Raw genomic sequence first — 26,312 nt, forward strand, 5'->3', positions numbered from 1 at the left:
AAGAGACAGTCAAGGTCAAACAATCTTTCAGAGTGAGGTGCTGCGAGCATGATTTGAAGTCACAGACTAAACTACTTCCCACCAATCAACAAGTGCTTACACCTAATTGCTGCTAAGCAGTATCCAAATTAACAAGAATTTGCCAAAGTTTGTCAACTTGGATATTGCATATTGTTGTAATTAAGTAAAGTTAAACTGGCACCACCAGCCGCCTATTGTAACTGGCACTAACAGGTACATGCCAGGCTGACCATGAGCAGATTTAGCTTTCACTCAGAGAGGACATGATCAGGACTTTGAAACAGACAATTTACAAATGGACCTTGAAGTTTCTCACCTTATGTAGATATTGGGCAATAAGTTAAATTGTGAACAAAGACTGGAATAGTCTCATATTTTATACTGGTAATTTTACTGTAAAACAGAACTTGGGTCATACAGTGCACAAAAAACAGTACTGCACATACATCTTAAAATACATTCTTCTTTAAAAAACCTTTTTTTTGCATTGCAGTTTGGTGAATGTACTAGAAGATACTAAATTATTTTATATATGTCTTGCACTTACACAAAGAATAATGGACATCTGGGATTGATTACAACATGGCAATCGAATCAATGGCTTCAGATGGTGCTCGCAAACTGCAAGAATAAATCTCAAGCAGCTTGTGAAAGTCAACCAAACCTCAAGACTGGATAAGTGCCTTCCAATCACTCCATAGCTTTAAAACAAAGATGGATTTATTCAGTCTTCGGTCTATTTTGGTTTCTGCAGTGTGCTCTGCGCAGTGACGCTCATACTGGAAGATTAATTATAAGATTGTCCTGTATTACATAAATGCTCCGGCTTTCCCATCGAGTTTCTTCCCCCACCCAACCACTCCTATTTATTTTTATGGGTGGTCATACCTCTCTCAAGCAGGCATTCATGCCTCGGCCAGACAGTGAGCTTTGGCAGACTATCAGACTTTGAGACGTGGCTGAGCATGGTCCCATCCTTAGCAGATAGTCATACATGTTCATGTCTAGCAGATATTGCTGAGTAGCTATCAGAGTAGGAGACCTGGCTAACTTTTTTCTTTCTTACCCAGCGCTCAAAGGTCAATTACAAATATTGTTGACTAGGCCGGGATCAACTCACTTCACTCAGGCTTGATCAAACCTGGTTTCTCCCTGGTCTGTGAGAAGTTTCTTACTGCTTTACTCTGTTGAACTATCAGGAGGGCACAGTACAATCCAATATGGTTAGTATGCATTACATTAAATTCACAATATATTCCCCTTTAGCTAACCATACCAGGGATCATCAGTGGCGAGGCACACAAAGAAACCAAGGGAACACAAACTGACCATAGGCAGGAAAGTCACGTTGTATCAAAAGCGGAGGCACTATACTGTACACTAAAAAACACTTTAATATGTCACGGGTAGAAAAACAGAACAAAGGAATAACAAGGGAAATATCACACCTACACGAATTACAAATATAACACAGGTGAAAATAAAGCTGTATAAAACGTCATGTATTTAAATACATTTACAAATTAAAAAAAAAATTCCTATACAAGTTCTGAAGGTTGTGCTGCGACTAAAGGTTTTCTAAAATGGGCCCTACTCTCAGGAAAAATGCTGTAACAGATTTTTTTTTTTTCTTTTTTTAAATCTGCCTTGGAATTTTTACCTTTTATAGAAAAATGATGCGATATATTATTTCATAACAAGCAAAAGCTTTACATGGTGTATAATACAAAAACCACAGCTGCACAAAACTGTGCCAATCTTATTATACAGCATCAGTACCTTTGTGAAGTTATGTACACAGTTCCACGCTGCTTGATGCAGTGTTTTATGTATATGCTTTTACATACATATGGCAGGTAACATACAAAAACTAGATCCTTTGATTCTAGATGGGTGCTTACTCTTCACATTAGCCAGTGGTGCAATGAAGGTAAGCTGACCGGAAAAAAAAGGTGCCAAGACAAAATGAAGTTCATGCTATTAATGGGGACAAGGGTTAATGGGAGTACTTTTTTCCATATGGAACATTTTCTCAGGCACCAATTGATTCCACGTATTTAGATCTGTACTGATTGTCCCTACTGAAGCAAAACATTTCAGATAAATAGGAAGCTTTAAATTTCACCCTGGTGTCCCAATTAACAAGCTTCAACTGTTTTGGCGAAATTCTTGAAATCTCAGATTACCTCCACCAGATAAGCTTTGTTAATGTTCATGGTGTCACACTTTCAAAGCATGCTGGCAACATCTAGTGGCACAAAGTTGGTACTCCAACTGGTACAAGGCTGCCTTTAGTGTGGATGCCTGCAGCAGTGGCTGTAAGGACACCCCATGTTTTTGCCCTGTGGCTAATTCAGATTCTATCCTAGCACTCACCCAGATTTCACCCCTTGCAATTCTGCCCCACTCTTCCCTTCATTCTCCTGCAATGGTATGTAGGCATTTTCGATATTCACAAATATTTACATGACTCTGAAAAGGGGACATCAAATCTGATAGTTTACATATAATAAATAAATGGAAAATGCATCACTTCAAACAGGGGACAAAGTGGGAAAACTTCAAGTGTTGCACAGTTTGCAGCTTTTAAAACTGAATGTTAACTGCAAAACTGTATCCAGATATCTGAATGCAGGAAACTCTTCCCTGGCAGAAAGCAGAGGGACTCCAGCTCTAAACATGACCAATGGCCAGCAGCTAACTAGACTCTTGCAGGATTTCAGGGCACAGAGATACCTACTCAATGAGCAGTTTTGTCTGATGTTCCAATGAGGAATTAACTTGCAACATTTTGGAAAAAATGCACAGGGAAATGAAACATATGAGATTTTTCTTATAAATATATGGACAAAATTCTATATCCATGGGCATTTAAAAAAAAAAAAATCAGAGATCTCGCTCATAGGAAGAACAGTGACTGGAGTTGAATGCTCCTCAAGGCAAGTGCCGAGACTAACTGCAACATTTTACAGGTGCCTGTAGATCATTCCCAGCAGATTTTCTGTTCAGGTTCTTGTTTTTAAATGTGCGTATGTGTGCGAGAGGGTAAGCACGAGCAAGTGTGTGAGTATGTGCACGAGCAAGGTGTATGTGCACAAGCAAGGTGTGTATGTGCACAAACAAGTGTGCAAGAGGGTGAGGAAGCGTGTGAGAGTATGCGTGTGAGAGTATGAGAGAATGTCTGGTGACCAGGCTTAATGATTTATTTTTAGACTGACCATTTCTTCCTGTGTCATAAAACCTTCTGTCTGATGAAAAGGTCTACAACGAGATGAGACACTAAGGTGTTGCAGGAAATTTTGGTCTCTGGAATAACAGGGACATTCCTGCAAAACCAATAATTTAAAAAGATCAGTCCTTTTAATTTCATGTTATAGTAAACAGGTACAAAATGTAGACAGTAAGGTTCCAGTTCTTCGTCTGCACAATGATTGCATTTCCTCCTTTGACCCTTGTTTCCTGTTGCTGGATTTTTATTGTACTAAGTTTTTCCTCAGCGTTTGCTTTCTGTTGACTCTGATTGTTCTTGCGAGTTGAGTTCATAAAGGCATTTTGCTAGTGCAGTGGAAGCCTCCATACCACTGATGGCCAGTACAGATAGGTGGTTCTCATGCCGCTTAAGCAACCTGAGATGGGAAAATAAAGTTTCAGTGCTATTACAAATTGATAATATGAAACACACAGGACTCAAATACTGATGGGATTTTTACTTCACGTGTTAATGTTACACATGATACAATAAAATGTGTAGAACTGCTGTTCCAAAATCAGGAGAAATGGATTAATAGCAAATTCAGCTAGTGTTTAAAAATATAGATACAAAGATGTCCCAGAGGAAAGCCATATCACTGGATTGTGTTTGAATGCTCAAGCGACTTCTAAGTTTTATTTCAATACCCATTCTGGAAGGGATTGAACACAAGTATTTTCCTCAAGAGAAGATGATTATCTACGGATGAAGATATTTACAATAACTGATGTTTTATAACCAAGCAAAATTAACTTACATTCGCCCAAGCTCAGAGTATCTAGCAACATTCTTCAAAATTAAGGCAGAAGTCAAACGAATATGCTTCACAATCGGCCCTTCCTTCTCATCCTGTCAGAGAAAAGTACATTTGTGAAAATCTTGGAAAGTATCTTAAACAGATAAATGATATTTTAAAGGGGAGAGAACAAAGACCTCTGCCTTAGGGGCTGATTTAGCACAATGGGCTAAACAGCTGGCTTGTAATGCAGAACAAGGCCAGCAGCGCGGGTTCAATTCCCGTACCGGCCTCCCCGAACAGGCGCCAGAATGAGGCGACGAGGGGCTTTTCACACTAACTTAATTGAAACCTACTTGTGACAATAAGCGATTATTATTATTATTACAATAATGGGATTTCAGTTTTGGTACTACTGAGACAAAGGAACATGAAAATTTGGGGTAACTGAAGGGCTCTGCCACACTGCCTAACAGCAAACATGAGCCTGTGTCAGTCATTTCCCCAATTTCCTCTCCCACCCCTCATGGAAGTATGAATACTTTGCTGCAGTATGGTTCTAGACAGTGAATGCCGTCATATTGTAGGGTACAGCACATCAAGTTCAATCCTACCCTCACCAACATTTACATCGCTGCACGAGATACTAGACAGAAATAATAATCATGACTTCTTTTCCCACCCGAGCCCAGTAATGCTGATGCTAATTACAGCTATCCAGCTAACTCAGCACTGGTCTAGGATCAAACCGAAGATCAATATGGCTATTATGGGGTAGGTACATAACTGGGGGAAACCCCTTAATGAAGTAATTTCTTTAATTTAGACATCAGTAGTACGGTATAGATGCTCAGAGCCTTTACTTCCTGGCTTCTTGTTGCCCACCTTTCCTGGATAAAGGGTAGAACCTTGTTTGGTTCAAATGCAGCCCAGGTTTCCCATGTCAGGTATAAAATGATCTTCAATAACTTTGAAATGCAGGTGCTGCTTGTTAAAGAAGTGCAGAGTAGTTTATCCACTGAAAACCTGGGTTCCAAAATAGTACATTGTGACTGATGAGTGTCTTGTGGTACTTTGTACTTGATGTGTTATGTACTCTGGTATAACACAGGCTGCAACTGGATGCAGCTTTAACCAAAAGATACTCCAGACCTTGAAGTTAGTTCAATCTGATTTATTGAACCAGTAGCACGGTTAGCATAGTTCTCTATGAGTTTGACTCTCTGCTAACCTAAGTGTGGTTACTCTGTCTGAACCAGACTAGCTCTTAGCCACGTGCTGGAGGTGTGATACTATACATACACCCTGACTCACTCTGTAGATGTTCATCAATGGAAAGAGGCGGAGTGTGAGTGCCTCGTGCCTTTTATAGTGAGATGCCACCCCTGAGTGTCCTGCCTGCTCATTGGTCATGTCCTGTTCTCTGTGTTCATTAGCTGCCTGTCTGTATATCATTATCTACATGCCTGCATAGCATGACAGTACTAACAACAAAGTCATCGGCAGCTACCCATTAGAGCAGTGTGGTTGTCTTAGCACTGGCCTGTGTCTGTTTGAACCTTACTCCAAAGTATAAAGGGAGTTTAGGCACTGATCTTATTTGCAATAGAAAGAATCTTTTTTTTTTTTAATTTAGAGTACCCAATTATTTTTTTTCCAATTAAGGGGCAATTTAGCGTGGCCAATTCACCTAAACTGAACATCTTTGGGTTGTGGGGGTGAAACCCACGCAGACCCGGTGAGAATGTGCAAACTCCACTCAGACAGGGACACGGGCCTGGGATCAAACCCGGGTCCTCAGCGCCGTAGGCAGCAGTGCTAACCACTACACTACCATGCCGTCCCTCAATAGAAAGATTCTCAACAAATTAATTGTATCTGGTAGAAAGCAACTCCATTTGCAGACTGTCTTATGCATACTAATTTGCACACCAGGGTTGGATTTTCCACGCAACCCGCTGTGTGTTTCGCAGCAGTGGAGGGAACCTGTCATTAGCTAGATCTTCTGGTCCTGCCGTTATCAATGATGTTTCCTATTGAATGCACCCCTCGCCGCAGGAGAATGCATGGCGGGGGTGCACCGACAGCGTGAATGGTGGAAAATTCTGGTCCCGATGCAAAACCCTTTTAAACATTGCACATGCAAAAATCACAAAATAAATGGAAACTAGGGAATTCCCTGCAGGCTAATTGTACAAAGGTTTGTGTCACAAAATGCCTAGGAGTCAATTACGTCAGGAGGCTATGGCTGCTACTTATCTTAGATGAGGCATGTCAATAATTATGAAGTTTACAAAGTAGATCCAATTCGTGATGGTATACTGTTTTATTTAATTTAAAGTACCCAATTCATTTTTTTCCAATTAAGGGGCAATTTAGCATGGCCAATCCACCTACCCTGCATTTCTTTTTGGGTTGTGGGGGTGAGATCGATGCAGACATGGGGAGAATGTGCAAACTCCACACAGACAGTGGCCCGGGGCTGGGATTGAACCGTGGTCCTCAGCACCATGAGGCAGCAGTGCTAACCACTGCACCTCCATGCTGCCCATGATGGTATATTGTGTTAGGAAAACAAATGTAGTTTTAAGGGATTGATATATGTTCTGGTAAGCATTAGAAAGAAGGTATAGATTTAGGTGTGTTTAATTTAATGTTTCTGTGCCTGGAACGGTAAAACCGAGAGTTAGATTCATGCTGGAAAAAGGCGTTTGTATGTTTGGGGGTTGGTTAAGTTCCCACAGTGTTTCTATTGTGCGTAGAGGGGGCTACGGTGTGAAGAATAAATAGAAGTCAGTCAGTACTTAGCAACAGGAAGCCAGAGGGAAGGTCCTTCCTGTGTTCTTAGTTTTAACTAGAAGCCAGGGCATTTGAAAGCTGTTCAGTCTGCAAAGAAGATTTCCTAAGGAATAAGATACAGTCCAGATAACCAGGGAATTTGGACTGAAAGACTACCTAAGAAGTCTGGAGTTAAATGAGTAGAAACCCAGGTACTGTTCAGAAGAATTCAAGGAAGATTAAACCAAGTGTGAAAGAGACAAATGCAGTAACTAGATTTAAAGTGGGACAGCAGACTTCCGAGGTAGATGAAATGCTTGACGTCATTTTAATATAGTCTGGGAATCGAGAGTTAAAGCAATTGTAAGCAGTTTGCACAGCAGCCAAGACCAAGTGGTGGTGTGAAATCCTGGACTGGATTCACCATTAAAAGTGGAGCGGAAGCTTTGTTTGAAAGGGTTTTTGTAAAACATGGGCTGGATATCAGAATGCAAACCGCCAAGGGAAAGCATTGTTATGAGAGAAGATTTTAAAGCGTGTTTTTTGGGAGTGTGATTTTGAAACTCTCATGTGAAATCATCTGGGGGGATTCTAGGAGAAAACCACAGACACCACCTTGGGTTCAGAGTAAAGTGTGTATTTGACCACAGTCATGTTGTGTGCTTAAAAGGGACTTTTTGAGTTGATGAGGCCATTGTAATTTAAGATGTACTTTGTAATCCATGTTAATCTATGTATTTATTAAGCTTAGGGTGGGGAGGGGGGCGGGGCAGCAAAGCAGTATTGTATAAGAAACCAATTTTTCATGTTTAATACATTTTTTCTTGTTAGAACTAATGGACAGTCCTGTGACTCTGTTCCTCCATTTTAAAAAGTAAAAGTTATGTGGTAGAATTTCTGTTCCTGAGCGCTGACACCGGGCCAGGATTCAATGACTGTTGAGGGGCTAGCACCGGCGTCACGGCACACAATCGATTTCAATGAGAAATGGTGCTGGATTTGCGACAGTCAGGAAGCTGGTAAGCTGCAGCTGCATATGCACACTTCACTCCCCGCAAACACCATCCCAGACAATAAGATGGCAACGATGAGGGTGACACCAAGGTTCACGGACGCCGAACGGGTTACGCTGCTGGGTGCCGTGGAGGAGAGGGAAGCGACCCTATACCCGGTCACCGCAGAAGACGCCTGCCAAAGGGGACCCAGGTCGCAGGGCGGGAATGACAGCAGGCCACCTCCACTCCTGATGTCCTGTCGGAGAATCCACTCTCCCTCCTCCCTCCCCTCTTCTGCCCACATACATCTGCCACTCCAGGGGATTCGATGGGATTGTGAGATGGAATGGCCAGCTCACATGCAGGGAGCACCCAGGTGGACGGTGGAAAGGGGCTGGTTTAGCACACTGGGCTAAATAGCTGGGTTTTAAAGCAGACTAAGGCAGGCCAGCAGCACGGTTCAATTTCCGTTCCAGCCTCCCCGGACAGGCGCCGGAATGTGGCGACTAGGGGCTTTTCACAGTAACTTCATCTGAAGCCTACTTGTGACAATAAGCGATTTTCATTTCATTTTTCATTTCAAGTGCGACCGTGGGCAAGAGTCAGATGTTGTCGAACGATGCAGAGCACCAGAGCTCATCGCAGAGCAGGTTGTCATCATCCTCCGTCCCATGGACCAGACCTGTTGTTACTGCCAACCCAGGACCCAGACCCTGTGGTTCGGCAGGTACGTATTACAGAGGGGATTGCAGGCAGAAGGCTGGCCTGAGAAAGGGAGGTTGTGTTGGAGGGATGCGGTGCATCCAGTGTGCGTTGACCCTGGCGCGCGCGTTCTGCGGTCTCCTGTGCCTGCCCGGGCCCCATGCCCGCCCCCCCCCTACATTCTCCTCGTCGGAGGCCTGCCGTTCATTCTCCTCCTCCAACACGTCATCCCTCTGCTGTGCGATGTCGTGGAGAACACAGCAGGCCGCCACGATATGGGCGATTCTCCCAGCGCCACACTGAAGAACCCCTCCAGAGCAGCCAGGCACCTGAACTGCATCTTCAAGAGGCCGAAGCACCGATCGATCATTCTGCTGGTCACTGCACGGGAGTCGATGTAGCAGGTCTCTGCTTCAGTCTGTAGCCTCTGGATAGGTGTCATCAGCCACAACCGCAGCGGATAACCCCTGTCGCCCAAGAGCCAAACCCCCCTCAGCCGGGGGTGCACCTCGAAGAGGCTGGAGTTTGCCAGGATGAAGGCATCAAGCACACTGCCCAGATATCGGGCGCAGACGTGCATGATGCGCATCTGATGGTCTCAGAGCGGCTGCACGTTAACAGAGTAGAAACTCTTTTGGTTTGTGAAGATGGGCCTGTCATCTGCAGGTGCTCCTAAGGAGACATAACATTTTGTCGATCACCCATCTGGATCCGGGGCATCTAGGCAATTGTGGCAAACCCCGTTGCCCGGGCATGCTGGTGGGCTTGGACCACATTGAAGTGATGTATTGTGCTGACAGGGTCTCCGTTATGGCGCGGATGCACATGTGCACCGAACTCAGAGATCCCAGACAGGTCCCCATTCGGCATCTGGAAAGAGTCCTTAGCGTAGAGGTTCAAGGCGAACTTCAAGACGAAAATGTTAAGTGGGGGTTACTGGGTTACGGGAATGGGGTAGCTACGTGGGCTTCAGTGGGGTCCTCTTTGTAAGGGCCGTTGCAGACTCGATGGGCTGAATGGCCTCCTTCTGCACTTACATTCGATGATTCTATGATCATCTTGATGGCCACCAGGATAGGTAAGCCTCCCCCAATGCCCCGCGGTGCAAGGTGCACCATGATCGGGCAGATATGTCGCACTGTCCCTCTGTTCAGCCGGAGGCTTCGTTGGCATGCCCAGTCTGGCAGGTCCTCGAATGACCGGAGCTGCTGGTACACAGGCCTCATGCAGCACCTCCTTTGCATCTCCTCCTCCTCGGCCTATTGGGAGGCCGGCTCTCCTTCCTGGGTGGATGCCTCCTGTTCCCTCTGTAGCACGCTCCGCTGCTGTAGCCTGCAGCTTCCTCCTCTTCAAACAGCTCCAGCTCGTACAGCCGCAGTGCATCGCCCAGGGCTGTGGCAAAGAGGAGGAAGGCCAACATTGTTGGTTGTATTCTAATATCCATTGTCTGCAGGGGTGAAAGGCCAACAAGTTAGCATGGTACGTAGTGTCATGCCCAATCAGGTCCACTGGGCTACATGGTGGCCCAGGTTGGCACTGCAGACTCTGCCCCCTCCCTGCACCCCTGGCACAGTCGGTGCCCGGCACCGTGGGGAGCCTCTGGCCCTGCTGCCATTCGCTGGCGCTGCCCTTGCCAGCAGTACGCTCCGCAACTCTCATCCGACCACCCCCCCTCTAGGAGCTACTGTGGGCATTGCCCTTGAGCGGGCCACGTGATCCTCCACTGGCGGATGGTGGGCGGTTGGTATGGCAGAGGGAGGTGGCACCCACACAGCCGGTGTCACTCTGCAGAACCAGGCTCCGAGTTGGGTGGTCAGTGGAGTGTGCAACAAGATGACTGCCTTGCAAACCACGGCAATGGCGCCCCCCCAACCGTCTCGGACAATGTGCAGCCCGGCAGCCCACAATCGTGTCTCTCCGTGTCCTACCTCCTCTCTCTCCCTCTTCAGCCACGGCGCCTGTATCTCAATTTTTAACAGCACAAGTGAAACTCGCCGTCAGGAAATTCCCCAGAGCAGAGAGAGAATCACGGAGGCCTCTGAGAATACCGGGACAGGTTCGCTAATATGCCAATGGCGCTTACTCTACGTGCTGAGTGGAACCCATTGAGGCTGCTGTCGAGGTACCGGAGAATTGTGATTTGGTGTGAAACCAGCACCCACCACGATTTCAGCGTCAAAACCGATCTCCACCCAATCTAGTTCCCCAATTTTGGCATCGGCCGACGGAAAATTCCGCCCATGGTCTTTTGAGCCAAGGTTCCATTTCGGCACCTTCCCGCCCATATTATGACAACTGGGATTGTAACATTGGGACACTGATTTTGATTTATAAGCAATACAAGCACTGCACATAGAAAAAGGAGCACGAGTGCAGTGTGTGATATATAAAGTTGGGGCAGTTTCTCATGTCTTCAGGAGCACCTCAACGTTCTCTTATTCATGTGTACCTTGATCTGAAAAAAAATAGGGTACTCTTACAGCAGCTTGGGGTAAAACCCAATGACAGGTTTAGGCAGCTCCCAAGGCACTTCACAACAATGTTATACAACAGATCCCAAAACACCACTAGCTCCCCCTGATGCCAGTCTCATCTAAGTTAATGTTCAGCTAAAGAATATTCAATGGAACGGCATCCGGTCAAAGTCAGACATATGCAGCAGGACACAGCAATTAATTCATTATTCAGTTCTCAGAGACTGCATTCATTAATTATGACCTTATATCTGTTCTGCTTATAAGTGTCTTCTTATCTGTTCGAGAAAAAAGTGGAGGTTAAAGAACAAAGAACAATACAGCACAGGAACAGGCCCTTCGGCCCTCCAAGCCTGTACCGGTCATACCAACCTTTGCCAAAGCCCTCAGCACTTCCTTGTGCCATATCGATGTGTTCGATTCCCGGTTTGGGTCACTGTCTGTGCGGAGTCTGCACATTCTCCCAATGTCTGCATGGGTTTCTTCTGGGTGCTCCGGTTTCCTCCCACAGTCCAAAGACTAAACTGCCCTTAGTGTCCAAAATAAGGTTGGGCGGGGTTGCAAGGTTACGGGTGTGGGCTTAAGTGGGGTGCCATTTCCAAGGGCCGGTGCAGACTCGATGGGCTGAATGGCATCCTTCTGCACTGTAAATTCTATGATTCTAGTTCTAGATTCTCCCACTAGAGGAATATTATCTACTCATCCACCTTCTCAAGACCCCAGAGGATCTTACATGTTTCAATCAAGTCTTCTAAATTCTTCTAAGCTCCAGCAGATACAAGCCTAGCCTGTCCAACCTTTCCTCATAAGACAACACAGACATTCCAGGTATTAGTCCGGTAAACCTTCTCTGAACTGCTTATAACGCATTACAGCAGGATTTAGATCGTTTGGAGACTTGGGCGGAGAGATGGCAGATTGAGTTTAATCCGGACAAATGTGAGGTAATGCATTTTGGAAGGTCTAATGCAGGCAGGGAATATACAGTGAATGGTAGAGCCCTCAAGAGTATTGAAAGTCAGAGAGATCTAGGTGTACAGGTCCACAGGTCACTAAAAGGGGCAACACAGGTGGAGAAGGTAGTCAAGAAGGCATACGGCATGTTTGCCTTCATTGGCTGGGGCATTGAGTATAAGAATTGGCAAGTCATGTTGCAGCTATATAGAACCTTAGTTAGGCCACACTTGGTGTATAGTGTTCAATTCTGGTCGCCACACTACCAGAAGGATGTGGAGGCTTTAGAGAGGGTGCAGAATAGATTTACCAGGATGTTGCCTGGTATGGAGGGCATTAGCTATGAGGAGCGGTTGAATAAATTTGGTTTGTTGTCACTGGAACGACGGAGGTTGAGGAGTGACCTGATAGAGGTCTACAAAATTATGAGGGGCATAGACAGAGTGGATAGTCAGAGGCTTTTCCCCAGTGTAGAGGGGTCAATTACTAGGGGGCATAGGTTTAAGGTGCGAGTGGCAATGCTTAGAGGAGATGTACGAGGCAAGTTCTTTTACACAGAGGGTAGTGGGTGCCTGGAACTCGCTGCCGAAGGTGGTGGTGGAAGCAGGGACGATAGTGACATTTAAGGGACATCTTGACAAATACATGAATAGGATGGGAATAGAGGGATACGGATCAAGGAAGTGTAGAAGATTGTAGTTTAGACGGGCAGCATGGTCGGCACAGGCTTGGAGGGCCGAAGGGCCTGTTCCTGTGCTGTACTATTCTTTGTTCTTTGTTCCATCTTTCCTTAAAAGCAGCACGATAGCATTGTGGATAGCACAATTGCTTCACAGCTCCAGGGTCCCAGGTTTGATTCCCGGCTTGGGTCACTGACTGTGCGGAGTCTGCACGTTCTCCCCGTGTGTGCGTGGGTTTCCTCCGGGTGCTCCGGTTTCCTCCCACAGTCCAAAGATGTGCAGGTTAGGTGGGTTGGCCATGCTAAATTGCCCTTAGTGTCTAAAATTGCTCTTAGTGTTGGATGGGGTTACTGGGAATAGGGTGGAGGTGTGGATCTAGGGTTGGGTGCTCTTTCCAAGAGCCGGTGCAGACTCGATGGGCCGAATGGCCTCCTTCTGCACTGTAAATTCTATGTTTTATGTTCAATAAGGTGATCAATGCTGTATGGAGTACTCCAAATGTGGTCTCACTAGTGCCCTGTACAACTGAAGCACAGCCTACCTACTTTGGTATTCAATTGCCCTCACAATAAATGAGAACATTCTATTAGCCTTCCGAATGAATTGGTGGTCGGGGCGGCATGGTAGCACAGTGGTTAGCACTGTTGCTTCACAGCTCCAGGGTCCCAGGTTCGATTCCCAGCTGGGTCACTGTCTGTGCGGAGTCTGCACATTCTCCCCGTGTCTGCGTGGGTTTCCTCCAGGTGCTCCGGTTCCCTCCCACAAGTCCCAAAAGACGTGATGTTAGGTAATTTGGACATTCTGAATTCTCCCTCTGTGTACCCAAACAGGCGCTGGAATGTGGCGACTAGGGGCTTTTCACAGTAACGTCATTGCAGTTGTCATGAGAATGTCACTTTAAGAAATGTTTGGCTGCTCATGTTACTGCAGTGGTGTCAGTGTGGGTGGAGCTGGGCTGTCTGCTTTTTAGTTTCACTTTGGGAAAAGCTTGGGTGTGTCTGTGTTTTTTTGGTTTTGTTTTAGTGTTGGAGCTGCAGCCAGCCCCAGAAGGTGTAATGTTGTTCTCTCTGCCATGTAAAGACTGCCTCTTGATCATTTCGTGAATTCAGAGTTCTAACTGTTCTCAGTAGTGAATTTAAACCAGATGTGCTTCTGTTACAAGGTTTTTTAAAAGTCTTATGGAAGTTCAAAGGAAAGTTTAAGGATTACTAATGTTGTATTCTTTGGGGGTTATAATTGAATTGATGGTTACTAAGATGTTCACTGTATGTTTTAAAAAGGTTAACTTGAGTTCATAGAATAAACATTGATTTGCTTGAAAAATTACTTTTCGATCTCTGCTGTACCACACCTGTAGAGTGGGCCGTGTGCTCCCCATACCACAATCTAGTAAAAGTCGTGGGTCAGGTGAACTCCTTGATACACTTTGGGGTTCTTTAAACCCTGGCCCATAACAATTGGGGGCTCGAGGGTGATAAAAGTCTATCTATTGGATTGACTTAGTGAACTTAAAGACAGTGAGGGGTGAGCATATTGTGGTTGCTTTTCAGGTGTGGTATTTCAGTTAAGTAGGGAGTGTGTTGTGTTGTGTCTTTCAGAGGCTCAGAGGTTTTTGGGGGTGGAGACGGTCACAAGCAGTGCCTTACGGACAGAGACTAAAAGCAGACTGTTAGATTTGGCAAAAACATTGCAGTTAACATTACCTGACAAAATGCGAAAAGATGAGGTAATTATGGCGGTGGCTAAGCATTTGAAGTTTCCGGAGATACAGTCTGACTCATTGGAAATGGCAAAAATTCAGTTACAAATTAAACAAATGGAACATGAGAAAGAATTAAAGCAGCTTGAATACGAAAGAGAGAGAGGGGAAAAAGCTAGAGAGGGGAAAAAGAAAGAGAGAGAGAGTTTGAACTTTGGAAAATGGCCACGAAACATGACAGACAGTTAAAATTGGCGGATTTAAAGGGAAATGTACAGTTTGAGGATAGTGATGTGGATGAAGAGAAAGGGTGGCATAATCAAAGGCTTGGTGGGGATCTATTTAAATATGTCCAAGCATTGCCAAGGTTTGACGAGAAAGGAGGTAGAAGCCTTTTTCATTTCATTTGAGAAGGTGGCTAAACAAATGAAATGGCCACAGGACATGTGGGTATTACTGATTCAAACAAAGCTGGAAGGTAGGGCGAGTGAAGTGTTTGCATCACTACCGGAGGAGGTATCTGGGATGTATGAGGAGGTGAAAAATCCAACTTGGGTGCATGTGAACTAGTGCCTGAAGCCTACAGACAAATGTTTAGAAATTTAAGGACAGAATTTGGTCAAACATACATGGAGTTTGAAAGGATTAAACAGAGTAATTTTGATAGGTGGATAAGGGATTTGAAAATCGACCAAACGTATGAAGCTCTCAGAGAAATTATGCTTTTGGAGGAGCTTAAAAGTTCAATTCCTGATATAGTGAGAACTCGTGTGGAAGAGCAGAGGGTTAAAACTGTGAGGTTAGCAGCAGAAATGGCAGATGATTATGAATTAGTTCATAAATCAAAGATTGGTTTCCGACATCAGTGTCAGCCTGTGAGGGATAGAAACTGGGGACATGAGAAATACTCAAGTGGTAAAAGTAAAGGTGATCTGATGGGCGATAATGAGAGTGTACCTCAAGTTAAAAAAGAAATCCAGGAGGGTGGAAGAGAAATGAAAAGTTTCAAATGTTTTCACTGTAATAAAACTAGGCCATGTAAAGTCACAGTGTTGATGGTTGAAGAAAAGCACTGGGAAGGCTGATGTGGTAAAACAGGATAAGTCAGTGGGGTTTGTTAAAGTGGCAAAGGAAAGCCCAAGTGAAGCGAAGGAGGTGCAAATGATTGTACAGCCTGATCAAGAAGTGATTGATAAGAAGGTGCCAGATTTCTTTAAAGAATTTACTTGTGTGGGTAAAGTTTACTCATGTGTATCAGGAGGAGCAGGTAAAGAAGTCACAATTTTAAGAGATACGGGAGCCAGTCAATCTTTAATGGTAAGAGATGAGGAGTTATGTAGTTTGGGAAGAATATTGCCAGAAAAGGTGGTAATATGTGGAATTCAGGGTGAGAAGAGTAGTGTTCCATTATATAAGGTAAGGTTGGAAAGTCCAGTGAAGAGTGGTGAAGTGGTACTAGGAGTAATAGAGAAACTATCTTGTCCAGGAATACAGTTTATCTTGGGTAATGATGTAGCTGGATCGCAGGTGGGTGTGATGCCTACTGTGGCTGAAAACCAGTGGAAAATCAGACAACTGAAGTGTTGAAGGACGAATATCCTGGGATTTTTCCGGATTGTGTAGTAACAAGGTCACAAAGTCACAGGTTAAGAGGAGAAATCAAAGAGTGAAGATGAAGTGGAAGTGCAATTATCAGAAACGATTTTTGATCAGATGGTTGAAAAAGAACAAAACCAGGTGGAGGATGAGGTAGATAGTTTTAGTTCAGAAAAATTGGCAGAGTTACAACAGAAAGATATAGAAATAAAACGGATGTATCAGAAAGCATACACGGAAGAGGAATCTGAGTGTATACCAGTGTTTTTACCGTAAAAGTGATGCCTTGATGAGAAAATGGAGACCGTTACATATGCAGGCGGATGAAAAGTGGGAAGAAGTTCATCAAGAAGTATTGCTGGTAGGGTATAGAAAGGAGGTGTTGCGAGTTGCACATGAGGTACCAGTGGGAGGTCATTTGGAAATAAGGAAAACTCAAGCTAAAATCCAGAAACATTTTTATTGGCCTAGACTACATAAAGATGTAGTTAAATTTTGTCAATCATGTCACACATGTCAAGTGATAGGGAAACCTCAAGCAGTGATAAAACCAGCACCCTTAATACCCATTCCAGCATTTGAGGAACCTTTTTCAAGGGTCCTAATTGATTGCGCAGGATCGCTTCCTAAAACAAAAAGTGGGAAACAACATCTTTTGACTGCAATGGATGTGTCTACTAGGTTTCCAGAGGCCATTCCAGTACGTAATTACAGGTAAAAAGATTGTGGAGGAGTTACTTAAATTCTTTACGAGCTATGGACTACCCACAGAAATACAATCGGATCAAGGATCAAATTTTACCTCACGGTTATTCAAAGAAGTAATGGATAGCTTAGGAATAAAACAATTTAAATCAACTGCGTACCATCCAGAATCACGGAGTGTTAGAAAGTTGGCATCAGACATTAAAGACAATGTTGAGGGCTTATTGCTACGATTATCCAGAGGATTGAGATAAAGGAATTCCATTCGTACTGCTTGCAATTAGGGATGCACCTAATGAAACAACCAAATTCAGTCCTTTTTACCTAATTTTTGGTCAGGAGGTAAGAGGACCACTTAAACTGATTAAGGAAAAATTGCTAAGTGAGAAATCGGAAATTTCATTATTGGATTGAGTGTCAAATTTTAGGAAACGATTAAATAGAGCAGGAATTGGTGAGACAACATTTAAAAGTTGCACAAAATGTGATGCAACGGGTAGCGGACAAGAAATCCAAAATTTGTAGTTTTGCCAGTGGAGATTAAAGTTTTATTATTGTTACCAGTGGTAGGTGAACCTTTAAAAGCAACGTTTTGTGGACCGTATCAGATTGAAAGGAAATTAAGTGAGGTGAGGTGAAGCCACAGTGGATAGCACTGTGGCTTCACAGCGCCAGGATCCCAGGTTCGATTTCCCGCTGGGTCACAGTCTGTGTGGAGTCTGCACGTTCTCCACGTGTGAGTGGGTTTCCTCCGGGTGCTCCGGTTTCCTCCCATCCAAAGACGTGCAGGTTAGGTGGATTGAACAGGATAAATAGCCCTTAGTGACCAAAAAGGTTAGGAGGGGTTATTGGGTTACCGGGATAGGGTAGAAGTGGGCGTTAAGTGGGTCAGTGCAGACTCAATGGGCCGAATGGCCTCCTTCTGCCCTGTATGTTCTATGTAACTCTATGTATGTGAGTTATGTGGTAAGAACGCCAGATTGAAGGCAAACTCACCGAGTGCCATGTGAATATGCTTAAAAGGTACTTTGAAAGGGAAGAAGAGAAAAAGGAGGAGGTTTTAATGATTCTAACTCAAAGTGACGAACCAAATCCAGATTACTTTGAATTTGACATACCTCAAATTAAATTGGAAAATGAGGATGTTCTTAACAATTGGGATAAATTGTTGAGTTACCTTCCAGAGGAAAAACGGACTGACCTGAAAGTTTTATTGATATCACATGGGCATGTTTGTGGAGATAAATTAGGTACCATCACCCATAGTGATCGTACCTAAACCAGACGGCATCCAACGGTTGCGTGTGGACTATAGAAAGGTTAATGCAGTTACAAGAACGGACTCTTATCCCATCCCACATTTGGAGGATTGCATTGAGAAAGGGGAACAATCAGCTTTTATTTCCAAATTGGATTTACTTAAAGGTTACTGGCAGGATACCTTTATCCGAAAGGGCGAAGGGGATTTCAGCTTTTGTGACTCCAGATGGTATATACCAATTCAAAGTTATGCCATTTGGCATGAAAAACGCCCCAGCCACATTTCAACAGTTAACTAACAAAGTTGCTTCTGGATTACCCAATTGTGCGGTATACATCGACGACCTGGTAATTTTCAGCCAGACATGGAAAGAACATTGAAAACATCTGATGGAGTTATTCGATCGACTTCAGGAGGCGGGTTTGGTGGTAAACCTAGCCAAAAGTGAATTTGGAAGAGCCCAAGTCACTTTCCTTGGCCATACAATCGGTCGAATGGTCCCACAGGATGTGAAAGCAAAAGTTATTGGGGAGTTTCAAATACCCTCGACACAAAGGGTAATAAGATGATTTCTTGGCATGAGTGGATTTGATCGAACATTTGTGCAAACGTTTTGTAGCGTGGTTGCTCCACTGATGGACCTGCTGAAGAAACTTCAAAAATTTCAGTGGACAGCGGAGTTTCAACAGGCATTTGACTGCCTGAAAGCTGCGATAACCGATGCTCCTGTGTTGGGAATCTGTGATCAGATTGAACTAAAGTATCTGACTTTAAAGAGACATGGCGAGGTGTAGAAAAATGGATGGATCATGCAGAGACCGTCTTGTTCAAAGAGACTGTCAATCGAGAGGGATTCCAGGTGGAGGAATATTATTATACCTGTTTGCGAGTATTGTTTTTTTCAAAACGAAAAAGTACATTTACTGTGTACATTTCTTAAAGGATAGTGAAAAGCTGGAAAATGAAACCACCTTGAAGTTGATGGTTTATTTTTTTTTCTTGGGGGAGGTGTCATGAGAATGTCACTTTAAGAAATGTTTGTCCGCTCATGTTACTGCAGTGGTGTCAGAGTGTGGGTGGAGATGGGCTGTCTGCTTTTTAGTTTCACTTTGAGAAAAGCTTGGGTGTGTTTATGTTTTTTTGGTTTTGTTTTAGTGTTGGAACTGCGGCCAGCCACAGAAGGTGTAATGTTCTTCTCTCTGCCATGTAAAGACTATCTCTTGATCATTTGGTGAATTCAGAGTTCTAACTGTTCTCAGTAGTGAATTTAAACCTGATGTGCTTCTGTTAAAAAGTTTTTTAAAGGTTTTATGGATGTTAAAAGGAAAGTTTAAGAGCGGGACGCTGCTAGGGAGATCGGGGGAGTTAAGGACAAGGGAGGGAGTGTGGTGTGGAGTGGGGTTGGCATCAATGGGGTCTTCAGGGACTTTTGTGAGGAACTGTATCGGTCTGAGCCCCCACTGGAGGAGGGAAGGATGGGCCACTTTCTGGACCAATTGAGGTTTCCGAAAGTGGAGGAGGGACTGGTGGCGGGATTAGGGGCCCCTATTGGGCTGGAGGAGCTGGCCAAAGGGATAGGGAGCATGCAGGCGGGGAAGGCACCGGGGCCGGACGGTTTCCCGGTCGAATTCTACAACAAATATGTGGACCTGTTGGGCCCGTTGCTAGTTAGGACCTTCAATGAGGCAAGGGAGGGTCCCGGGCACTGATCTCCTTGATCCTGAAGCGGGATAAGGATCCCCTGCAGTGTGGGTCTTACAGGCCAATTTTGTTGTTAAACGTAGATGCCAAGCTGCTGGCGAAGGTCTTAGCCACGAGAATTGAGGATTGTGTGCCGCAGGTCATCCACGAAGACCACATGGGGTTCGTGAAGGGGAGGCAGTTGAACGCGAATGTGCGGAGGCTCCTGAATGTTATGATGCTGGCGAGGGAGGGGGAGGCGGAGATTGTGGTGGCGATGGACACTGAGAAAGCCTTCGATTGGAGAGAGTGGGGGTACTTGTGGGAGGTGCTGAAGAGGTTTGGGGAGGGGTTTGTCAGGTGGGTTAGGCTGTTGTATGAGGTCCCGATGGCAAGTGTGGCCACGAACAGGAGGCGATCTGAGTACTTTCGGTTGCACCGAGGGACGAGGCAGGGGTGCCCCCTGTCCCCCCTGCTCTTCGCACTGGCGGTTGAACCCCTGGCTATGGCACTGAGGGAGTCGAGGAACTGGAGGGGGTTGGTGCGGGGTGGAGAGGAGCATAGGGTGTCGCTCTATGCGGACGACTTGCTGCTATATGTGGCGGACCCAGTGGGGGGAATGCCGGAGGTAATGAGGATCCTCAGGGAGTTCGGGGATTTCTCGGGATATAAGCTCAACATGGGGAAGAGCGAGCTGTTCGTGGTTCACCCAGGGGACCAGGAGAGGGGGAATGGCGAGCTCCCACTAAAAAGTGCTGAGAGGAGCTTCAGGTATTTGGGGGTCCAGGTGGCCAGGAGCTGGGGGGTCTTGCATAGGCTTAATTTTACAAGGCTGGTGGAGCAAATGGAGGAGGAGTTCAAGAGGTGGGACGCGTTGCCGCTGTCCTTGGCGGGTAGGGTGCAGTCAGTCAAAATGACGGTGCTCCCAAGGTTTTTGTTCCTGTTCCAGTGCCTCCCTGTGTTTATCCCGAAGGCCTTTTTTAGGTGGGTCAACAGGAGTATAATGGGGTTTGTGTGGGCGCGAGGGACTCCGAGGGTGAGAAGGGTGTAGGAGCAGAGTAGGGATCGGGGTGGGGGGCTGGTGCTGCCCAACCTCTGTGGGTACTACTGGGCCGCCAATGCGACGATGGTGCACAAGTGGGTGATGGAGGGGGAGGGGGCTGCATGGAAGAGGCTGGAGACGGCGTCTTGTGTGGGCACGAGTCTGGGGGCGCTGGCAACGGCACCGCTGCCGTTCCCTCCAAGGAGGTATACCACGAGCCCGGTGGCGGCGGCTGCCCTCAAAATCTGCGGGCAGTGGAGGCGACACAGGGCGGAAGTTGGGGCCTCAGTGTGGACCCCAATATGGGGTAACCACCGGTTTGTCCCAGGGAGAACGGATGGAGGGTTTTTGGGGTAGTACAGGGCAGGGGTACGAAGGTTGGGGGACCCGTTTGTGGACTGGAAGTTCGCGAGCCTGGGTGAGCTGGAGGAGAAGTACGGGCTCCCCCCGGGGAACACCTTCAGGTACTTACAAGTAAGGGCGTTTGCCAGGTGGCAGGTGGTGGAATTCCCGTGGCTGCTGCCACGCACAGTACAGGACAGGGTGCTCTCTTGGGGGGTGTGGGTGGGAAAGATCTCGGAAATTTACCAGGTGATGCAGGAGGAGGAGGACGCCTCGGTGGTGGAGGTGAAAGGTAAGTGGGAGGAGGAGTTGGGGGAGGAGATCGAGGAGGGGACGTGGGCAGATGCCCTTGGGAGGGTGAACTCTTCCTCTTCGTGCGCGAGGCTCAGCCTCATACAGTTTAAGGTGCTGCACAGGGCACACATGACCGGGACAAGGATGAGCCGGTTCTTTGGGGGCGAGGACAGGTGTGCTAGGTGCTTGGGGAGTCCAGCGAATCACGCCCATATGTTTTGGGCATGCCCAGCGCTGGAGGAATTTTGGAGGGGTGTAGCGAGGACGGTGTCGAGGGTGGTAGGTTCCAGGGTCAAGCCGGGCTGGGGGCTCGCAATATTTGGGGTGGCAGAGGAGCCGGGAGTGCAGGAGGCGAAAGAGGCCGGTATTTTGGCCTTTGCGTCCCTGGTAGCCCAGCGGAGGATTCTTCTTCAGTGGAAGGATGCGAGGCCCCCAGGCGTGGAAACCTGGATCAACGATATGGCGGGGTTTATTAAGTTGGAGAGGGTGAAATTCGCCTTGAGAGGGTCGGTACAAGGGTTCTTTAGGCAGTGGCAACCGTTCTTAGACTTCCTGGTAGAACTGTAGACATTGGTCAATGGCAGCAGCAACTCGGCGGGGGGGGGGGGTTTATTTTATTTTTGTTTTTGTTATTTACACTGGGGGGGTCAGAGGGGTTGTATATATCTGTTGTGTTAAGTCGGGGTGTTAACGTTAAATTATTATGTACAGGGGGGAGGGGGGTATGGAGGGTTGCTTTTTTTGGACTGTGTTTTGTACTTAACCCTGTTGCAAGGTTTTTCATTTTGTGATTGATATTTTATGAAAACCTTAATAAAAATAATTTTTTTAAAAAAGGAAAGTTTAAGGATTACTTAGTGTTGTATTCTTTGGGGGTTGTATTTGAATTGATGGTTGCTAAGATGTTCACTGTATGTTTTAAAAAGGTTAAGTTGAGTTCATAGAATAAACATTGTTTTGCTTTAAAAATTACTTTTCGATCTCTGCTGTATCACACCTGTAGAGTGGGCCGTGTGCTCCCCATACCACAATCTATTAAAAGTCATGGGTCAGGTGAACTCAATGATACACTTTGGGGTTCTCTAAACCCTGGTCCATATAAGCCTACTTGTGACAATAAAGATTATTATTATTACTGTGGCACTGACCTTTAACACTAGAGTGCAATTTCACTTTATATGTGGAATTAGTTATTATTCTACAACACCCATTAGATTGTGGAAACAAGGCAATCAGTGTTTATGAGTCCAGTGCATAGAGTAAACAATTTCTTAACTTCTATTTCTGTGTATAACCCTAACCCTTCAAAAGTATTCCGTGACTTCTGAATCAATTTAACACAGAGAAAAGCAATAAACATAGGAATGCCAGTAAGTTTACAATAATAAAAGTGCCTGAAGAATAACGAGTTATTAGTGATTCCAGTGTTGGCTCAATATGGAAAAACAAAGAACAAATTGTGTTACTTGTAGAAATCATCTCATCATATCCTGGTAAAGAACTTCACAGCCAATCTATTACTTTTGAAATTCTGCAATTCTTAGATATAGACAAAACCAGTAGCCAATTTGTGTATAGCAGGGTGCCCCAAGGAGTGAATTTTGGTGGTGTTGTTTGAGGAAGTATCATTGATCAGGACACCTGAAAAACTCCCTATTCTTTGAATATCAAGAGATGATATATGTCAAACGCTCTCACTTCAGTGGTAGACTGAAATGTCAACCAATAATAATAATAATAGTAATAATAATCACTTGTTATCACAAGTCGGCTTCAATGAAGTTAGCGTGAAAAGCCCCTAGTCGTCACAATTCGGCGCCTAAGGGCTTTTCACAGTAACTTCATTGAACCCTACTTGTGACAATAAGTGATTATTATTATTATCGTGGCTTCACAGCGCCAGGGTCCCAGGTTCGATTCCCTGCTGGGTCCGGAGTCTGCACGTTCTCCCCGTGTCTGCGTGGGTTTCCTCCGGGTGCTCCGGTTTCCTCCCACAGTCCAAAGACATGCAGGTTAGGTGGATTGGTCATGATAAAAATTGCCCTTAGTGACCAAAAGGTTTAGGAGGGGTTATTGGGTTACGGGGATAGGGTGGAAGTGAGGGCTTAAGTGGGTTGGTGCAGACTCGATGGGCCGAATGGCCTTCTTCTGCACTGTATGTTCTATGTTCTATTATTATTGGTTGACATTTCAGTCTACCACTGAAGTGAGTGCTTTAGACATACATCATCTCTTGATATTCAAAGAATAGGGAGTTTTTCAGGTGTCCTGATCAGTGATACTTCCTCAAACAACAACACCAAAATTCACTCCTTGTTGCACCCTGCCATACACAAATTGGCTACAGGTTTTGTCTATATCTAACAATTGCGGAATTTCAAAAGTAATTGCTTGGCTGTGAACCAATCTGACGTGCTCAGATCCTGGACTGCAGCCTGAACAGGCAATCTTCTGAAACAGAGTCAGTTTGTTTTCATTTAATCTAAGATTACATTTAGAAGTTAACGACTGCCTCTTACACATATGGTATCTATTCCCTGTTGAACTTGTTAAAACAAAAATCTTTTCCCATCAAGAGATGTTTGTGCAGATATTTACCAAGTAATTCTTAAAAATAAGGTTGCGGGAACCTTTCCTTAGAGCCATTAGAGCAGCGCTGGGGTGATTGACCAAGGCCTTGTGAGATTTGGGTGTTGGAGCTGTACCATCTGACGGAGACTGCCTGAAGAACAAAATATTGAGAGACATTAAACTCAAGATGCAGGTCAGCTTATCCAGTCTATTGTGAGATTTCAATGCAGAAATGTGCGATCCAAAGAAACTCATGGGTAATATATAAATATATTTAGGAATAAGAAATTCAGCCAGGAAATGATAACTCAGATGTAATAACCCAGACCATTTAAGGATCCTATGGTATAGAACACAACGAGTTGTGAAGTCCCACCAAAAATAGACAAGTACTTTTATTCTGGACATCAAGCAGGTCCTGATAATATCCTCATGCAAGACTATTTGACATGGTCTAGGGTGCTAGTATCCAGTCCACAATCCAATGGAGTTAGATGCAGCAAATCTAGCCTCGAAGAATGTAATCTTAATATGATCAACTATATACCACTACAAATATACAACACAAATTTATTCAAGTTATTTGAATATCCAATCTCTAGTATTGAACTGTGTTGCAAGTATGAAGTTTGTAAGATTATGATGTTTTAGACCAGTCTGTCTCTTTAATTTAGGGCAAGATGGAGGAATGAAGGGTCCAGTGATCTGTACTGAATTTCGCTTGACTTGGGGCAGCACGGTGGGGCAGTGGTTAGCACTGCTGCCTATGGCACCCAAGACCCAGGTTCGATTCCGGCCCTGGGTCACTGTCTGTGTGGAGTTTGCACATTCTCCCCATGTCTGCGTGGGTTTCACCCCCACAACCCAAAGATGTGCAGGTTAGGTGAATTGGCCATGCTAAATTACACCTTAAATGGAAAAAAAATAATTGGGTACTCTAAATTTATATTTAAAAAAAATAATTTTGCCTGATAACAGAACTGGATAGCTTGGTTATTGAAAGGTCAAACGGGGATCCAGGCTGTCTTACTGGGAAAATGGTGCAAGCTATTCACACCTATAATCAACGACCAGCGTACCTACATCAGTGGATCGATTACTGGTCTCTCAAATCCCAGGGACATGCGGAGATGGTCAGGTTTTGGAAATGGTTATATTGACTGTTTATTTAATTCCAAGATAGAGCTGGAGGCCCCAGAGGACAGGTAATTAGAATTTCTACCAGATACAAGGCCCATGTGATTCACATTGCCATGGTGATGGGCTTTGAGAAGTCCAGAGGAAGTCATTGTAGGATCAGGTTGCAGGTTCTCCTAAAATATCCCGAAACCTCACAGATAAAGTCAGAATCGAAGATAAAGAGAAGCAGCAAGTCTCCATTGCTCACCACTCAAAATGCGTCTGGGAGCTTGCACTTGGATTGAAGAGAACAAGCTTGTGAGACTTTAAAATAAATTTTAAAGATTTGCTTAGCTTTGGCTAGATAGTGGGATCTCCAGTGTAACCCGCCATGAAAGTCAATTTGGGGATTAGAAGCTATCCAACTGGAAAAAGGAGCCAAGGATCACTGTGGACTGGTTCCAGAGAAATGAAGTGTCCACCTAAGGGATTGAGTAAAGTTTAACTGTGGAAGAAGCATTTTGGTAATATGAGATTTTACCTACCCCGATATTAACTGTCATATAGTTTTAGTGTGAAAGGAATGGAGGCAACAGAATTCTTGAGGTGCATTCAGGAGAGCATTTTTGGCCAGTATGTACCAAGTCCAATAAGAGAGGGCACAATTCGAGACTTAGTTTTCGGAAATGAAGCTGGGCAGGTGGAAGGAGTGACACTGGGAGAGCATTTTGGTAGTAGTGATCATAATTCAGTTAGTTTTAGACACAATCGTGGAGAAGGACAAAGATAAAACAGGAGTTAAAGTTGTAAATTTGAGCAAGGCCAATTTTACTAAGCCAAGGAATGATACAGCAAAAGTGGACTGGAAATAACTGCTTGAATGTACATCAGTGTCAGAATAATGGGAGGCATTCAAATGGGAGATTCAATGGGTTCAGAGTAATATGCTCCCACAAAGAAAAAAGGGGAGCGGCCAAATCTTAAAAATTTAAAAAAAATATTTTTTCCAATTAAGGAGCAATTTAGCATGGCACCTCCCCTGCACATCTTTGGGTTGTATGGGGAGATGGCCAAATCTAGAGCCCCTTCGATGTCAAGGGGCTTAGAAGGTAAAGCAGAAAAGGAAAGCTTATGTCAGACACCAAGAACTCAACACTACAGAAAGCGGAGTATAGAAAGAGGGGTGAAATAAAAAAGCAAATTAGGAAGCCAAAGCAAAGAGAGGGCATAGAAGAATATTGACAAACAGAATTAAGGAGAATCCAAAGGTGTTTCATTAATACATTAAGAGTAATAGGATAGCCAAGAAAAAAAAGACCAAAAAGATAACCTGTGTGTGGAGGTGGACGGTGTGGATAGGATTCTTAATAAATACTTTGCATCGGTTTTCATAAAAGACAGGAATAACGTGTA

General features: G+C 44.8%; 1 protein-coding gene across 3 annotated transcripts in view; it reads right to left on the bottom strand.

The window, feature by feature from the left end:
* Positions 1-395: 395 nt before the first annotated feature.
* Positions 396-26,312, bottom strand: part of LOC140393946 (AT-rich interactive domain-containing protein 2-like) — a 467,509-nt gene continuing 441,592 nt past the window's right edge. For all 3 annotated transcript variants that reach the window (XM_072480629.1, XM_072480628.1, XM_072480627.1), the window contains 3 exons: positions 23,808-23,931; positions 4,029-4,120; positions 396-3,647 (listed from right to left, as the gene is read on the bottom strand). In XM_072480629.1, the coding sequence (XP_072336730.1) occupies positions 3,515-3,647; positions 4,029-4,120; positions 23,808-23,931 (349 nt within the window). In that variant the 3' untranslated portion in view covers positions 396-3,514. The remainder of the gene's footprint in view (positions 3,648-4,028; positions 4,121-23,807; positions 23,932-26,312) is intronic.

Source organism: Scyliorhinus torazame, chromosome 17, assembly GCF_047496885.1.
Source record: "Scyliorhinus torazame isolate Kashiwa2021f chromosome 17, sScyTor2.1, whole genome shotgun sequence".
Classification (NCBI taxonomy): Eukaryota; Metazoa; Chordata; class Chondrichthyes; order Carcharhiniformes; family Scyliorhinidae; genus Scyliorhinus; species Scyliorhinus torazame.